The sequence below is a fragment of the Perna viridis genome, chromosome 4 (assembly GCF_037379345.1).
Source record: "Perna viridis isolate PV_CMFRI_1.1 ecotype Kerala chromosome 4, ASM3737934v1, whole genome shotgun sequence".
Lineage (NCBI taxonomy): Eukaryota > Metazoa > Mollusca > Bivalvia > Mytilida > Mytilidae > Perna > Perna viridis.
In genome coordinates, this window is record NC_142448.1 from 14,294,323 (window position 1) to 14,313,392 (window position 19,070).

At 31.4% G+C, this 19,070-nt stretch overlaps 1 protein-coding gene across 5 annotated transcripts in view; it reads left to right on the forward strand.

The window, feature by feature from the left end:
- The window catches only part of LOC148618976 (RNA polymerase I-specific transcription initiation factor RRN3-like), a 19,868-nt gene extending 822 nt beyond the window's left edge, over window positions 1–19,046 (forward strand). For 3 of the 5 annotated variants that reach the window (XM_088578426.1, XM_088578429.1, XM_088578427.1), the window contains exons 2-16: window positions 1,043–1,218; window positions 2,194–2,250; window positions 2,980–3,069; window positions 5,153–5,288; window positions 6,363–6,483; window positions 7,576–7,744; window positions 8,083–8,163; window positions 8,737–8,887; window positions 12,868–12,998; window positions 14,008–14,138; window positions 14,984–15,159; window positions 15,963–16,071; window positions 16,477–16,614; window positions 17,036–17,108; window positions 17,866–19,046. In XM_088578426.1, coding sequence (XP_088434552.1) covers window positions 1,153–1,218; window positions 2,194–2,250; window positions 2,980–3,069; window positions 5,153–5,288; window positions 6,363–6,483; window positions 7,576–7,744; window positions 8,083–8,163; window positions 8,737–8,887; window positions 12,868–12,998; window positions 14,008–14,138; window positions 14,984–15,159; window positions 15,963–16,071; window positions 16,477–16,614; window positions 17,036–17,108; window positions 17,866–18,009 — 1,773 coding nt within the window. In that variant the 5' untranslated portion in view covers window positions 1,043–1,152 and the 3' untranslated portion in view covers window positions 18,010–19,046. Of the gene's footprint in view, window positions 1–338; window positions 485–1,042; window positions 1,219–1,773; window positions 1,831–2,193; window positions 2,251–2,979; window positions 3,070–5,152; window positions 5,289–6,362; window positions 6,484–7,575; window positions 7,745–8,082; window positions 8,164–8,736; window positions 8,888–12,867; window positions 12,999–14,007; window positions 14,139–14,983; window positions 15,160–15,962; window positions 16,072–16,476; window positions 16,615–17,035; window positions 17,109–17,865 lie in introns of those variants that run through there. The other 2 variants (XM_088578428.1, XM_088578430.1) reach the window with 2 other exon arrangements.
- Window positions 19,047–19,070: the final 24 nt, after the last annotated feature.

A 19,070-nucleotide genomic window follows, 5' to 3' on the forward strand; every position in this document is an offset into this window, starting at 1 on the left:
ATTCGTAAAATAAATATTTATTGTTGATTAATACTTCCTAACTGTACCGTATGATATTGAGTTAGAATTGAAGTCCATTTGATGACCAGACACACATTGGAGACATGGTATGCAATGTTTGCATTTAAATTTCTTAAAATATATAAGTTATGTGCGAAGTTTGTGAAGGGTTATTTTTTATACGCCAGTAAATACCGGTCAGCATCCATTAAAGATCAAAATCGTTTACAACAACTAATCTTTAAAATAAAGATATATATATAGGTTACATTTGATCAGAAATGTCTCGGATAAACTCGAAGCTTTTTTTTTGGCAGTCTAAAACGACCGGCTGAAGACTACTTAAAAACGTCGCTGTCATGTCCTCATTTGGACAACGCAGAGGAAGAATTTAATTATGGTACAGCCAGTACACCAAATAAAATTAAAATTTTCTGTATGCTATGGCTGAAAATTTTTCCGTGGTTGGAGAAATTTGAAAAAGGTGAACAAACATGAGTTATCTGTATGTGGTGCAAAGATGCTAAAAAGACCTAAGTATACGGTGCATTATTAATATCCCTTTTTGTATGGAACTGATTGCACTTGCTTGGGTCAGAGGTCAGAGATCAGAGGTTGTCGTCGCTGAACTAACTAATAACTTACAAATGTATTAATTGAAAAAGTGCATGTACATAGGATCAATATTGACATCATAAGAAAATCCCTAGATTGTCATCCAATATTTTCAAAATTAGCGGCAGGCAGCATAGATCTATCTTTTTTTTTTTTTAGTTTTTTTTATCAATTTAAGTAAAAAATGCTGTCAATTTGAAAGAAATTATCCTAAATTTGAAAAAAAATATAATTGGAGGGGGGATGAAAAATATTGGGTAGGCAGGAGATGAGAATCTACATGTTTGTTGTTTTTTTTAAATTTGGCCTACACCTGTTAATGTTAACTGTACAAAGATTAAAAAATAAAGAAATATAAATTTAATGTGGTACATTTTTTTATTTACTCTATAGTTAGATAAAATATGATTATTTTATTGTGTTGCAGTGTACACTTAGTGGTGGTAAAAAGTTAAAAGGTTACAGTTCGGGGTACATGTAGTTTTGAGGTATTATATCAATATACAGAGCACTTTTTATCATAACTACATAACCTTGATGGCTATGGCAACAATCAATAAAGGCTCCCTGAATATTGAGTTGGTACTAGAGAAACATAAACAGGTATATTATTATGAAATCTCAGAGTTAAACAACATGAATAATTATATGTACAATGTGTTATGTTTCTTAAAGAAGTTATTATGGTACCATCTGATCAATCATACACCATTTTATGGTGACAACCAGTTACCATTTAATCATGTATATGACTATGATTTTCATGCAACTTTTAATGACAATGTATTAAAAAAGATCAATTTAATTTTTAAAAATAATACGTGTTGATGTACAAAAAATAATATATGTTGATGTACAAAAAATAATACGTGTCGATGTACAAAAAATAATACGTGTCAATGTACAAAAAATAATATGTGTTGATGTACAAAAAATAATATGTGTTGATGTACAAAAAATAATGCGTGTTGATGTACAAAAAATAATATGTGTTGATGTACAAAAAAAATGTTCTGCATCCAAATCTTTACCCAGGCAAATATTTTTCACGTGAAATTGATATTAATCGAACTTCACAAAAAATTAAAATGAATGTCATTAGAAGGCTTGATTCACATGAATTTCACATGAACTCTATCACAAGATTTATTTTCTCAGTTCAGATGAAAATCATGTGAAATTGTTTTTCCTGCGTATCAATATGTAAATACAATGGTAAGGGAAGGAGAATGTGAGAATACCCATAAGACAACAGTCCTAATGATAGAACTAGACAGTAAAGACAACCTTCAACACTGAGTAGTACTCACCATAAATGGCAGATTTTAAGGAAAGATAAGCATCCTTAAAAATGTGCAGAGCATACATGTATATAGATTATTTTAGCTCTATTATTGTAAAAGAGACCACTAACTTGGAAGTTTGCTTAAATTATATCTTGTTTGTAAAGTTGATAAAATGATAATTTACAAAATCCGACAAGCAATCAAGAGATAAAATAATAAAAAAAAATTCTTTAAAAAATTCTATATTACATTGTACTTAGTTTTTGAAAACTCCGTTTTATTGTTACTTTAGGGATATAGGAAAGATTATGACTGGTTTACAAGCAGATTAAGTGATCCTGATATAGAGGTATAGTAGTACAAGCATACTATATACATTAATAAGTTTTAGAAAAAATGCAGATATCTACTTCGCTTTTGATAAATGATTTTCAGTGAAAGCAAGGACTTAGATATACCATAACACCCTGTGATGCAATGATTACAGTGTTTTCACTCTTTTTTTCCTAAAAGGTCAAATAAAAATTTGAACAGGACAAATTTATTAATTCTTTATTAAATGATATGTAATTTTTCCCACTTGAACCGGCCAGACAGGTGTTCGAAGCATATAAATTGGCCTCCAGCCTGTTCCTAATGAAAACACTGGCAGTGTACTGTAAATGCTATCTAATTGAGGAATTACTTGAAAATAAAGTTTTACTTGAAACTTTTTATTTTCATGTTATGCACACATACCTTATATTTGTTTAAGAAAGTCAATAGTCAAGCCTGTACAGATTAAATCATCAGAAATATCACATACTGTAGTGTAATTGTAGGAAAACATTACAATCCTATGAGTTTACAATCTCATTCAACATTATTATGTTTTAGTAGAATTTTAGGTATACTATACCTTACTATGTGTGAGTGATTTAAGCATATATTATAACAGTGGTAAATTAATTTATTTGAGCCGACATGAATAATAGAATACTGTGCATCAAATACTGGCATTACACCATGTAGGGGATAGTCATGTATATATACAACACTTCAGTATGTTTATGAAATTGATTTTCTCTTTATTTCTCAGACAAGTGAACTTCTACACTACATCAAAGAAATAAGAAAATGTGTGATCCATTTAGACAGAGACTTTGAAGTATTAGTTGGGATAATGCTTGTAAGTATTTAGAGATTATTTATATAGAAAGTTTCTCTTTATCAAATTTAAAAAGTTTACAAATATGACATTATAGTATGTGTACTTTCTATACTGATCACTAGATGTTGTGAAATGCCCTAATCGTGTGTAGTTATTATTGAGATTCTAATATACACCTTTTTCTTCAAATAAAACCCTATTCAAGGAATTGTACCTGTTTATTTAATGTGCATGTATTTCATAACATTAATTTAAGTAACAATAATCTTGCTAATGCTCATTTTATTTTGTAAATGTATTGTTCATGGTTACAGCTTTATTAATAGATGGATGAGGCCAATCATTTCTTACAATTTGTATAAGTACTCCTATGGTATTTCACACTGTGACTATAGATATATTTGCAATTTTTGTCTGACCAGCACTTTCTCACCTTGTGTTGATCAAACTCTAAAGAATGTAATGAGATACCTTCAAAGGTGAACAATACTTCAAATTAACAGTGTTCTCCCCAGGCCATTAAGGCGCTGCACTTTACAGCACTATCGAGATTGAGCACTGCACTATCAAGATCGGTACTGTGCTATCTAGCTACCAGGGCTGTGCTATGAAGTTAAAATTTAGAGATTAAAAATCAATTACAACAGGAAACGTGGGTGCCTCGAGGTCATTAACGGCATCCTACAAGGTAATGAGCTCTTGAAACTGATAGCAGTAAACACGCTATAGTCAGTTGATCACCGTGTGACCGCACAGGTGTCTGAAGCCAATAAAAGTTACGACATTGCCGACAAGATTCTTTATCAGTCACCCTGCTTGGCCACAAATTAATTTTAAGGAAGGTGTCTATCAGATACTACTATCTTATACTGAACCAATAAAAACTGACTATGGTAAAAATTAACTCAACCCTATTTAAAATCAAGTAGCTATTTATAAATGCAAAGTTGAATAATTGCACAATCACATGTTTTCAACAAAAAGAAGCTGATTTACCTTATAAAAGAACATATTGAATTCCCAAACAGTATTTATTCCATCAGATACTTCCAAGGCACTTTGAAAATTAGTGCAATAGGAGAAAAAGGTAAAATATTTACCTACAGATGATTTATGTAAACATAAACAGCAATGTACAAATGTACATTTTTAATGCACTGATAATTTTTTATATAATACATTAAATACAAAGTGGTATGTTTTGACACTAAACATATTAACGTTGTGTCACGCGCGCTGAATACAGCGCTATCTGAAAATCCTGGGGAGAACGCAGATTAAAAAATAACAATCTACACTTTGTATGGAGTGTTCATATCACAACTCATACGTTATGCCAGAGCTTGCCGAAACTACTCAGACTTTTTGTATCACGCTAGAAGTCTAACAAATAGGCTTCTGGAACAGGGTTATGTTGTTACAAGATTGAAATCATCACTACAGAAGTTTTATGGTCGTCATCATGAACTTGTGGATCGTCATAATGTATCCATCAGCACCATGAAAACTGATTTATTCAATGGGTCATAGTTTGCCTTTCCTCATTTGTCTACCCTGGACTTGACTTTTTATGGGCAACTTGGCGGGTGTTTCTAGAAAAGCAGAGGACGCTTACCCTACCGGTGCACCTGGTTCATGCTCCCAGTTTGTAGTGGAGTCCGAGTTGCTCATTTACTTTTGTTACTTTGTATGTATGATTTTAGTTACTTTATGTTCTTTGTTGTGTGTTTCTGTTTTCTATGTCTGGTCTTTGTCCCTGGATTACATTCTTTTGATTACTGCTATAACCTTGGTTCCCTTGATTACTCTTCCACTATGTAATAAAACTTAACTGTGTCAACAGTATATGCCAACAGCAACAAAATTAAAATACAAGTTCAGATTGATAACAATAACAAAAACAATGTATGCATATGAATAAGTATACTAATGGGTGGTTCTACAATAATGTAAAACCAACAGAATTGTTGTCAGTAATGTAACTTTTAGTTCATATTACTGCTAAACAAACATAATTTTCTATAAAAAAAGTTTTGCACAAAAAATCACCTCAAAGAGTAATGATGATATTGATTAGTACTTCTTACTATCTTTCTTTCAGAAATTGAATTGGGCAACAAGAGAGGCAAAGGTGGTGAAAGAATATCAAGCTTTTGTTTTGAATTTGGTATCAGCCCATACATATTATCTGAGGGCAGGGTTGAGGATGCTAGTTAGACACTTCATGTCAAATCTTAGTGAGTTCTTCTTATGTAAATATCACCCGGTACATATTACCTGAGGGCTGGGTTGAGGATGTTGATTAGACAGTGTATGTTCAGTCCAACCTTCATATGATGTACTCAGAAGAGTTGAAATCTCAGATAACTCAAACTCATTTCACAGTCCTTGGAAAAGTCCCCTTACTCCAATACAGTTTTACCTCAGATTACTCTAACTCAAATAAATTGAAATCTTGCATAACTCAAGATTTTTAATTAGTCCCATGGATAGGCCTTCGAGGTTCATTAACCCTGATGTCTTGAAGTAGTACTTTCCTTGATCGAAGCTTGTTTTTACAGTGATTAGTGTGGCTTGTGTAATTACTCTTTGATACATTTATGGCTTGATTTGTGTATTTAATCCAAAATAGCTTGTGTAGTGAGAAGAAACATATATTTTAAGCACACATCAGAATTCACACCATCTGTGATATTGGTTACTTTTATAATAATAAAATATTTACAAATGAATTGTATTTGTTTAAATGGTATCGTAACATTTAATTGCACATTAAACAAATAGTAAGTGTATTTCAGTGACTACATTCATTCCCCTAGTTAATTTAGCACATGGTTTGACTCCTGATTGTGAGTCATTTAAAGCAGCATGTAACATACTAATGATACAGTTGATGTAGAATATATCAAAAGGAATTTTTCCTATAACACTCAGTGTCTTTCAGTATTTAAAACATCATATACAACACACAAAAATTATAATCAACATAGATGTTGCTTGCAAATGATATCATCGCCATCTTATTCACTCTCATATGCTGGAAGTTCAGGTGGTAAAATTCATCTCAATAAGGTGATAAACGATAATTTTAAGAAATGACATGCAGACAAAATATTGCATATTTGATCAATACCAAGTTAAAATTAGGCTGATCAATAAGATCAACTGCATATCTGAGAAACCTATTCAGGATCTCTGGTGATTGGCAAAGTCTATAATTGAATATGTTTATGAATATGGATTTAAACAATCACTCACTATATATATGTGTGTGTGTGTGTGTATTTTTATTTGATATATTTATATTCCAGTACCCGTAACTTCAGTGGTTGACAGTGGAGATTCCATGACTGTAGATGATAAACAGAAACATGAGGCCATGTTTGTCAATGTCCACCTTGTCCTTAAAGCAATCATAAAAATTGTTCCCATGTAAGTCATGTAATAGATCAATAAAACTTAGATTAAAAAGCCATATATGGTACGGTATTCTTTCGTGTATTACCCGCATCTGTGTATTCCCCGTACCTCCTTCTTGGTAAGGGAGTTCATTGAAAAAGGTTTGTTTCCGTGTAAAACGCACACTGGGAAGCAAGGAAAAATCATCAGCAGAAGACCACTTAGAGATGAAAGGATTCCAATAAATTCCCTGAAATATGTATCCTTTCATCATTAATATTTTAAATAAAAGTATTTCTCTATGTTTCCCTGGGTTTGAAAGCCATTTATTAATTAAAGTAGTAACAATTGGTTTCACCTGTTAATTTGATCTATTGTTATTTGATAATTAAATGACAGTGGGCCCGTGGACAGGTTGGCACTCCCTGTATTGTGTATTTAATGCTCCACCAGGCCCGAGGACAGGTTGGCACTCATGTTATTTTGTATTTAACGCTCCACTGTACACAGGTGAAGAAAGTTATAATTGGACCACATGTTTTGAGAGAATAATAAGAAGCTAGTTATAATTTGGACAGCATGTTTTGAAAGAGGCTAGTCTTGGTTTTTCGTACAAACTACGAAATGTAAGGAAACGGTTTTGATGGATAAAACAACTATCAAATAGCAGTAAATTTTATTTGTTTATTTCACAGAAAACTGTTCTCAAAAATACTAAATGGCTCATTGTTGTCTTTAGTTGACGTCTTCAGTTCTGATTCCTGAAAATTATGGACCTGAAAATTATGTCTCCAGAAAAAAAATCTAGAAAACTCATTGTTTTGGTGTATATCGCACACCCCTCCTGGAACAAAGAAAAATTTGTAAAAAAGTGAGCAATACATGGAAGAATATGGTAATCTAGGGCATAATACATAAACATATGTGTGATTGCCTGAATGGAACTAAACTTATACTGCACTTTTTTTTTAAAAAGGTTCCATGGTATTCTTATTTAGAAAATGTTTAAATAGAACTCATACGGCATTTTACAACTGAAAAAAGTGTTTAACCAGGGATATTCTCCTTATTGAAACCAATGTGGCTGTTAAAATAATAAAACATAATTGTTGCTCTGTTTTGTAGGGCACCTAAAATATTAATACCACTGTTGAGTGAATTGGTCCCATTTATAACCAAAGATGTTTACATCCATGAGTGTTACGTAAAGAATCTGTTACAGATCACGCAGTATTTACCCAACCTGAGACAGAAAATTATGGAAATCATAGTAGAAATATTACTGAAATTTGATGTAAGTTATATTGATCTGCTTGTTAGGAGAATTTAGATAGCAGTTGTTCATTTTTTATGGTACACATGTTAGGGGAATTTATAAAATTTAAGAAAAAAGAACATGTTTGAATTGACTATGTAGATAATATCTGTACTATAGATTTTTAACATGCTTTGTAGTTAGGAAAAAGAGCAGATATGTTCTATTTTTTTTTGAGAAAGTAGTATCTTTAATGGACTGAAACAATTATTGCATAGATTACAAGGAAAAACTTGTTCTGATACTATTGTTTAAATTTACCATTTTAGAATTATGATTGTAAGAAGTCTTATTAAGGGTTCATTTTTCTTTACCAGGTGAGATCACCCAGGGAGGAGATAGAGGAATCACAGAGGGATGAAGAAGACATGGATATGGAAGATATTATATTTGAAATGGTTGGTATTACCAGCTTTTACAAAGATATATTGGTAATATGTGGTGTCTATTATGTCTATATGGTTCAGATACTTAGAGCAATTATTTTCTTGATTGCACAATTTAGATTGTATAGATAATGGCTGTTCACAAATATATTTATCCTGTCTGTAGAATGTGTCGTATACTCTGGTCATTTGTGATCACAATTAAGCTATTCACTGTTTCCAGTTTATATACCATAAATTCAGAAATTATGGATTGACTTAAAATCACAATAATAAAAATTTGCATTATAATATTATTAACAAAACTGATATAAAGGATGTTTCTGCACATCACAAAAATTAAAATCACTCCCCCCCAAAAAAAATGACAAAACAGCCTTAAAAATACACCCATAGTTTATGAATCTATAGTATCTGATATTCATACCTTTGTGAAAGCTACATGTATTTAAGAAAGATGTGTGAATTTGACTCTGAAAGCTCTTAAACTTTTATTAAAAGCAATCCTGTTGAGTCTGTACTTTTTCAATGACTTAGTGAAGTTTACTATACCTTATGCATACTAACCAGAATATATTTTCATAGGATGATGCTACAGCCCAGAAAGAGATAGCAACACCAGTTGATGACCATAGCAAATTAGAACCTAAAAAAATGACTCATAAAGAGGCTCACAAACTGGATGTCCTGATGGAGGTTATGTTTAGATACATACAGAATGTCTGTTATACTGATGGTAAGAACCAGTCTAAAGTAAAACACTGTCTATTCCTCTATTTCAGGTATTAAAGGATGAGGGTACCTAAGGCATTGTAGTGCCTATTAGAAGAAATGAAATTATCTCCCTTTAATAAACTCAAAATTGTTCCATTTTTAAATAAAAACACTTTATTTCATCATCATTTTTAACGAAATCAAAAGAGAAAATTTATTTTGTTTTTATATGAAATAAACAAAGTAATATGCATATTCAATTAGCATATGTTGAATAAAGAAAAAAACAGTTACACCTTAGTGATATGTTTTACACAATTTGTTAGACTTATGTAGGAACAAAATGTGTAGGAAAACTTGGTGGTTGAGGTATAGAAGTATGACGTAGTTCTCATGTGTTAAATGTCTATCTGATGTGTGTGATTTTTATCAATTAAATATAAATATGTTGCCATATCACACATGTAGTATCAATATTTTATAGGTTTGGGTTCTAGAATCATCCAGAAAAATGTTGTATGTAATTTTTTTGGTTTGCGCATGAATTGAACTTTGAAGCTTCAAATTAAGGAGGTATATATATTAATTCATCTTCAGTGCCTGATGTAACAATTCGTTAGGTAGTTTCGAATTGGTGCAGTCACACTTGCCTTGTAACTTCTACATTTTATAAAGCTTAAGGCAGTTAACCACTTTTGTCTCCCCTTCCGTAAAATATCGTTTTACTTGAATCAAACTTGTATAAAATTTAAAAAAAGTATAAAATCATTGAGTCTCAGAGTATGTTACGCTGAAAACAGAATCATCACATCGAGATTGGGCAAATATACAAATCATGTGTTACTGTTTCTCCTCAACTAATAACTCTGCATGAGTGGCTATATACATCTTCATAACCACTTAGAAGTCAATAATGATTCTCGTGGTTAACTACAGACAGACAGACAGACAGACAGACAGCCAAACATGCAGACAGATCCCTGAGCAAAGTGTTAAAAGTGTTCCGAGTACAATAGCGGAAAAATAATAAGCATGTACATGCACAAATCATTGTTAATAAACTTATCAATACTTTTAGTTAAATCAATAATTTCTACAATATTTACTAAGTTTTAAAATAAATAAATGAGAGAAATAAAAATGAAACATTATTTTATTAGAATTGATGATTACGATTAATTGTAAATTAAAGTTTGAAAAAAATACATCTATATAGGTAATTAACCTCCCGCTATTGGTTGATTTCGGCTTGAGCCTTCGAACATTTTATCATACATTCTTCAACGATATTATCCGTCTCCAGGTGGGAGCTGATGGGAGCTTAAGTTCTGCCGCTTTCAAGATTTTCGCTATTCATCAGTCAAAATAATGGGGATGAAACTGGGAAGGTAAGAGGCCCAGAGGTGGGGCACTTCAATTTTGATAAAAATAACAGGGGTCTCCTTTTGTAGAGTTTCCCAAGATTAACATCAATGCAAACTGTATCTCCGCTAAAATACATGAAAGCTTGGCATATCTTAAATTTGGGTTTGAAACTTGTTTCAATAAATGTCACGTGGATATTCATACCACTAAACCTCAGATGGTTCACGGCCAGACCATACTTATTTAACCTGAAACCTACATGTATAGGCATTGTCGCACTTCATCAAATCCACCACCCATGACACGCCTGTTTTTGCTTTTTTTTCTAATATTTTCAAGAGGTGGATAACAAAATTTTGGAGACATGGATTAAGTACAAACGTAACACAGGATGCAGCTGACTAAAATAAAAGACAACTTCGTTCACATAAAATATAGATGCTAAAATTTACATTAAATGTTCGATAAACCGACAAAAAGCTGAACTTCAGACAACAATTAGCATGAAAGGACTGCTTGGCACAAATATTATTTAAGACCTGTTATAACAAATACTAAAACTACATGTCGGCTATTAAGCACAAATATTTACACATAAACATGAAGAATTTACATGTACATCCATGCTCCTCCTGAGTGGAGCATCATAGTACTTCCTCAGGTAACAGCTTTGATGTAAAAACAGGTATTTTAAGTGTCTGCATGTTTTTTGGCATATGTGTAGGTGTACACTAAATATGAAAAAAATCTTGGAATATTTACTTTATATACAAGAAACTTAAGCAACAGGATTTTATACATACAAAATTGTGTACAATTGACCAGCATTTTGCATATATTAAATTTGCAATATCGAATACATGTAAGGACATGTTTGATATGCGTGCATTATAAATGTATATGTATTGAAGATTTTTCCCGGATAAAGCAGTTTTGAAAGAATTTCTTTGTATCGAACTGCGCTAAATCATTGTAATAGATAAATACCCAGAGCCTGGATTTTTTTACAGGCAAACAATGCAAACGGCTGTTAATTTTTCTACTTTCAAAATAAAAACAGAAGCAATTAAAAAGCTTTATTCGCACTTGATATATATTATAACAGTGTTTCCAATTTTGCCCAATCGCATAAGGAAATAAAATGCTTTGCAGCATTTATTACAAACAAAATTATCTTTAAACAGTATGCTACAGGTTTCTATACACTATAATGCTTATACAACCTTATTTAAAGCATTTCATTTTTGTACTTAGTTCCACGCAAAAGTAAATCATAATGTAGAACAATCTTTTTTCGAGGAGCTTTATACGGGTATTACTGCAAAAAGATATTCAAAACTGTTGGATTCAAATATTAAATCAATAGATAAAATCCCACGTAAAGGACAGTAACACGGTTCAAAGTATATAAGTACATTCACGTACATGCATGCATGTTCATAGCAGTGGCTATATCAAAATCAACATCTGATCAAAGATTATTTTTTTCATTCTTTGGCATAAAGGTGAGATGAAAGATCTTTAATTAATATATCTACTCCTCTTGCTACAGTGTAATTAGAATGGCCAGGTGCTTAATCATGTGAGATTTAGCTAGGTCACATGATACATGTACAAGTAAAGTTGGACTTAGTCATTTTTGAAGCGATTTTAAGCGTGATTTTCTAAGGTTTTTTTTTAATGCACATGGAGATCCAGCGTTAACCAGAAAATCCTTTTTCCCGTAGAAAGACTATATAAATGCACACTTTCAGTTTCAATCTTTTTTGGTTAATGCTGGATCTCACTATAAAATAAGTGGCAGAAGGGTGAAAAAATGCTATTTTATTTACAGAATAGCCTTCCAGACGGTTTTTGTGCATCCGTTTCTGTATTGTTACTCTTTAAATCACAAACTGAATGCATAAAATTGAAAATTTACAATATGTATTACATTATTATTTAGTTTTCTTCCAAATTGATGATAATTTTTTTACCAATTATTTCAGTAAGCAGAACAAGGCCTTGTGGACCCTCATCCTTTCATGGTTGAAATTCAATTTTAAGAAACGATATCACTTTGTTTTATTAGCTGTGGTTGTAGATTTACTCAAATTATATATAGAAGTAAATGATTTAATTAACTATTACGACCAATCAGATTACATTGGTTGTCTTTCTAGGATTGGTAACTGACAGTCGTAGTTATCATTCTTTCATTTAAGGCAAATATCAATGATGCTGGTAATACTTTAATCATGTAAAACTGATATAGTCTTTTCAGGAGACAGATTTATATATAAGTTCTTTCCAAAATTGTTTCTGAATTTTGATTTGAATTTAATATGTTTACTAATTCATAGCGCTCATGTAATTATATAATAATACCGTTGAAACATTTAAAATCATTACACCACCAACAGCTGGTTACAAAATGTTTTGTAGCACAATATTTTTGTTGCAATAGTTGAATTTCAGTTCAGTTTTTTAATACTTAAATATGTACCCCAAAACATTAATGAGGAGGCTCTGAATTGTCAGTTTATGTAGCCATTATACAATTAATTAATGCATTGTCATAAATCCTCTTGATTATTTTGATGAAATTAAATTTCATGACAAAGATAATATGATTAGTCAGCCTTTTTTCCTTTTTAGGTGAATTGAACTGGGAAGCCACAAAGCTTGTTTACAGAGAATTGTTACTGATATTTGAGAATTTGATTCTACCAACACATGCATCATGTCATGTACAGTTTATAATGTTCTTCTTCTGTAGTCTGAAACAGGTAAAACTCAGAAACTAATGATATGTGTTACTGTTGTGTCTGATTTTGTTCAGTTTGTTTGCCACCTAAATAAACATTTTACTAACAAGATTTAACATCCTTCTACATATTTTGACCAAACTTGGCAAATACTTACTCCTAATGAATATGCAAAACCTATCGTAGGTTAAGATCACAGGGTATCTTTTTTTATATCATAGCGAACAATTTATGGTTATATAATGTACATGTATGGTGTTGTCGATGTCCATGTTGTCATTCTGTATTGTCATCGTCCCTGGACACTTGGTTTTCATACAATAACTGGAGTATATTTAATCTTTATAAAATATTATAAGAAGGTTTCAAAAAGGCAGTAGTGAGTGATTTTTGGGGTCATGGTTTCAATGGTTTTGGACCAATAAGGAACAAAAACAAGCACTTCATAGGATTTAACTGTATATGTCAAGTGAAAGCATATTGGATGTCTATGATATTGTTTCACGATATTTATACCACAAAGATCCAACTGTGATTGATTTGTTTGGGGTTAATACTTGAACCGTCTCGGAAAAAGGGAGCAAAATAAGCATTTTTGATGTCTAGACAGTAACTGAACTAAAAGCTTGAATAGTAAGTACATTCTAGTCCCAACTGTTCGGGGGTTTGATCTTTGTTGTTGTATCAAACAGGAAGCATTTTATTTTCATGGTGAGATAGTGCAGTGTATCAAGTTATACAATTACCTCTGTGGCATAGCATCTTTTTCATTTATAGTTATATTTTTAATGAAAATGGTTCAGAAGTTATTTTTCCGTGTTAACAATTCAGCTCATTTTATGTAATTTGATCTATTCTTGATACTACTGCTAACATGAAATCATAAGTTACCAAGACTTTATTGCTCAGAAATCACCATGATACACATGTACATTATTATCAATGTGATAAGTGAAAAGGTGTTTATATAGTGATTATATTGAATATTATATTGAATGACTGACTTATATTATGTGTTTCTTTACTACAGCCTATCTGTGATGGATTCTTAGATTTTTTGTGGAAGAAGGTTCAGAATCCAATAGTACAGGCAGTTTATCGACAGATAGCTGTATGTTATATGGGAAGTCTTCTGTCTAGAGGAATGTTTGTTCCTATCAGGTTAGTTACTATTTATGTAATTATGCATTATAAGTAGTCCACATGGAGGAATGCTATGCTATTCTGTGTTGAGTATGAGCTACTGATGTATCTTTAACTAAAAAAATAACTACTGTATACTGAGAAATTGTAATACAAATTTAAATTCACAATCATTCTTTAAATCATATTATGATGTTCTTTGAAGAAAATATTCTTGATGATGTAATTTTCTCCTTACTCCAAAAACAGCTTAAGTATAATGCCATAAATTCAGGGTTATCATTTTATTCAGGGGCAAATCAGAATTTTCCAATCAATGTTTTTTTTTTAAATTTTTTTTATACATGTAGCAAGGTATAACTTTGCTGTCTTATTGTTATATTTTTCTTTTTCAGCTTGTCATTTATTTAGTATGCCTTCCCCCGACATATCCCACTATTGTCAGTGACTCCAGTGAATTATATATTCATTTCTGTAATTTTTCAAAGAGCACCATAACTATGTACCCTTTGTAATGTCACGTAATTATAACATGTATTAACCAGCATACATTATGTATAAGTTGAGTACATGTATTTAGAGTGCTACGTGTACTTCTTTGTTATTCCTGTTTTACATAGTTTTACACAGTAGATATATCCGTGATATGTCTCCTTACATAGAAATCTTCCATGAAGGACACCCAAAAAATTTTCCTTACATCAAGTACAGAAATCTTCCATGAAAGACACCAAACAATTCTCCTTACATGAAAGACACCAAACAATTGTCCCACAAATCAAGTTAAAACAAATTCCAATTACTTGATATAATTACACTACTGTTGAAATTGGGTAACTGATGTTTAAAAAAATATATTTCAGCACTGTGAAAGCTTGCCTTGAGTTACTATGTAACTGGGTACATAAGTACTTAGATCAGACAGGGGACGATTCTCTTTATGCTGACATCACCCATCACGGACCATTCTATGCTGTAGTTCAAGTACTGCTTTATGTATTTGTTTTCAGAAGTAAAGACATATTTGAGAGTCGTAAAGGTATGATCTCTATAACTTATGTTAATCATATGGACCCAAGTCAGATTTACAAGTAACAATAATCTTGGTTTACCACATTGTATCAAATATTTGTGTGAAATTATAGAAGGATTAATGATTTATTTCCAAAGATTAATTGAATTATTTTCTTCCATTTAGTGATTCATAATAGAAGCAATGAGCTGTGCTTTGAACTCATTGGACATGTTTGTGCATGCACATCATTTTTAGTAAATTCTTTGATGGGTCTGCCACAGAAATTACTTCAGTTGAGGTGTATTACATTATAGATTATTCAGGAAACATTCAACAATCCTGAATCATCAGAGTAATATTACTGAAAGTTAATTAAACCTCACTTTCACTATAAGCTAGATCAAATTGTAGTGTTTGCACTGCAGTTAAACATTTCTTTTTTTAAAATAAACATTAAAAGTTTTCTATATTTATATATATATGTAAAAAATTGAGTTCAATAACTCAGACGTTCTGGTACCCAAAAGTATTCACATTAGTCTTTAAATAACATGTATCTGTTTTATTTCCAGTGATATAAAGGCTTGAAAGCATTGTTTTTAGCTGAAGTTATTAAAAATAAGATGCAAGCACATAATGATAGTCCATTATTTTTTCTGTTGGTGGACATAAGTTTAGTGTCTTCATGGTCTTTCCAGATCACCTGTGTTATTTTCTTCATGATGGTCTATTTCATTCATGTGGAAAAAAAGTTTTTATTCAAATAGAACTACTATAGTTACTTGCAAGTGACATTGGTGTTTAGACATTTTTTGTTAACTTTACAGGATTAAAGTGGTCAACCAATTTAAACTTCCAGAGAATTGTGACTTGTAGACTGAATCCATTGAAGTTTTGTTTACCTGTGATTGTTCAGACTTTTGCCTCAGTTGCCAGGTAAGTCATGACATCTGTGAATTTCTCCTTGTTTTTAAACATTGCTCTTAAGTTGCAAAAAATAAAGCTTTGTACCATTATGATGTAATTTAGACCAGTGCAAATCCAATACTCCAGATTTTTTTGAAGTTTTAATAATTGTCTTTTGGCAATAACGAGTGTTCCTATTCTGTATTTAGAAATTTATTTCATGTGCTTGCTTTTATGTATAGACTGTTTGATTGTCACAAGTATTATTTAGCCAGCATTAAGTTTCTTTTATTTTTCTTGATGTAGATGTGGTTATCTTGACAAGTTTAGTATCTATGCCTGGTGGTAATACAACCTTTGTCATCTATAGACGAAGATTGTACTTTCCAAAAAAAAAATACCTATCAACTGAAATCAATGGTCAATGTTTTGTAGAAGTCACCAGCTAGCTTTTTGTGATACCATTATAGAACGTAACAATAGACAGATATTACCTGTAGCATCAGATGGTTCTATACAAAATGGACATGCTCTTGACACATTCTTCCCCTTTGATCCATATATATTGAACAGGTAAAAGTTTGTATAATAAATGCTGCTTAACATGATTCATGAATAGGCAAACTTTCTTTGTAATTTGATAACTTTTGGTAGCTTTCAAATCAATACTTTCATTCCCTTTCATTCTGTGTATTCTATCTACCATCCTTATTCAACATGATTTACAGAATAATACTGATTACAATGAATAGGATACTAAGGAAACTGAACTTTTCACTGTTTGATGAAGATAGTTTCTAATTTTAAACTTGTTTGTTGTAAAATTAGGGGGTTTACCAAATACATTCTTTCAGAAAGTATTGCACTAATAATATAGATTGTTTTATTTGATGTTTTGGTCAAACCTAATCTCACAAATGTATTGCAATATAAGTTGAATATCTTTCAATCTTATGACTTGTTTTTTCTTACATCAATCTGCTCTACATTTAAGGTCTGGTAAGTTTATCCTTCCGTTATACAGAGAATTTCAAGGTTCCATTGAAGATGAAGATAGCCAAGATGAAGTAAGTTTGACTCGTATAGTTTAATTATTTCAATGATATCTCCCAGGGATCACTTTGGGAGGGTGTCAGGCTATAATATGGAAAACCTGACGGCAAACCATAGTGGTACACCCTGTTGGGAAAGATGCCACGTTCCTCGCACGTTAAAGAACCCTACTGTGGTATTCTCCTGGAGTAGGAACCATAGGGCTCCGCCAAAGGAGGCTAAATTGCCCGACCCTACCCACCTCTCCCTATTTCCAGTGGCAATCAAAATTTGTCGATCCCATTGTCCTTGTGTCCCATCCCTTTTTCATTTCATCATCATTTCATGTTCATTTTATCATCAATTTCATGTTCATCGTCTGAATATAGCTGAAATATTGCTGCTCGGACGTAAAACACTAACAAACAAACAAACAAGTGATTTATAGCCTTTGTATTATTCCCATTTATACATTGCAATTACATTTTACTCAACTCTCTGAGTAAGGAAAAAAAACGAAGATCACCAAATATTTAAATTAAATTCATTTATATATTCTTCCGTTCATTGGAAAAAGAAATAGTGGATGAGTTAGTTACAAAGAAATGTTTGTAATTTGTTTTGGAAGATTTAGTCATTTTTACCTCTTAATGGGTCACTGTTTCTTTTTTTTTTACCAAGAGAAAATGTTAATATTGTTTTACTTTTTTCTACCAATTTTATCAATGAATACAACTAAATTGTCAGTTGCATGTCGATCGTGATATTTGACTAAATTATGTTTATCAATAGGATGAAGATGATGATTTTATAAAGGAGGATGTAGCATCACCACCAAGTGCTATTCATATAGTAGGAAGTTTGAGTAAAACTCCTTCTGATTTCATGGAGTATGGTGTGTCTCCAGGATTTAAACATTTCCAAGACATGACTTGAACACTTCCTCAAGGAAGTTTGAGGGAAAAACTCCTGCTGATTTCATGGAGTGTGGTGTGTCCCCAGGATTTAAATATTTCCAAGACATGACTTTTTGTTCATCATAAGGAACAATTTTTCTTGTGATGTTGACTCCTCTATTGAAAGACAGCTGTTTCTGTAGATCTAGATGAGGCATGCTAGTCAGAGGTTAGTATTGACTTCAGAAGTCTAGTATACAGACAGATCTAATGTGTTAATGGTAGATGGCATAGAATATAAATGTAAAAATATAACAATAATAAGATTGATTACATCAAATGTCTTTCTAAGTTGAACCAGATAATACATAGTCCATGTTTACATATGTCGTTGTTGTTTATTACAAATAATTAAATGTTTGGTTGATATTTATTTCAATTGATTTTATGCAATATGATTTTATGTGAAAAATCTTTGACATTTACAAAACTAGATGTTATTATGTTGTTAACACTACTTTACTGTTTGAAATCTGGGAAAATGATAGAAATATATAGATTGGTTGTTTTTTGTTGTTTTATTATAATATAATATCCTCATGTTAAAGTGAAAATATTAGAAAAAAAACTCAAGTCACATTAGACCCAAGCTAGAAACAAAAGAAGATAGGTCAAATGTCTCAATCTTAAGCAGTCCTACATTTGTCCTATTAATAGAATAATATCAATTCAACATGTCCATATAAAAAGATATGTATGGACTATTTTGTATCAATACATAGAACTTATCCATGGGTTCATTGCTTGTATGACATATTTCCATGCTTAATTTGACAACTGATACACAAGTTAATTTACATACTAGTATAATTTACGACCAATTATTTAAGTTGAAGGGAATAGATTAAGATGAAAACTTCCTTTTCTGACTTTGTTTTGTATGTGTACAGTGTTCATGTGTGTGTTTTGTTATATTCATTGTGTAAACTGTTATTTATTTTTAGACAGAAATTAAAGCTGTTGATATTTGTTATACAAATTAATGTTACATTTCTTAAATAAATAATCATAATCTCAGTGTTGTCAGTATGATTAACAAAG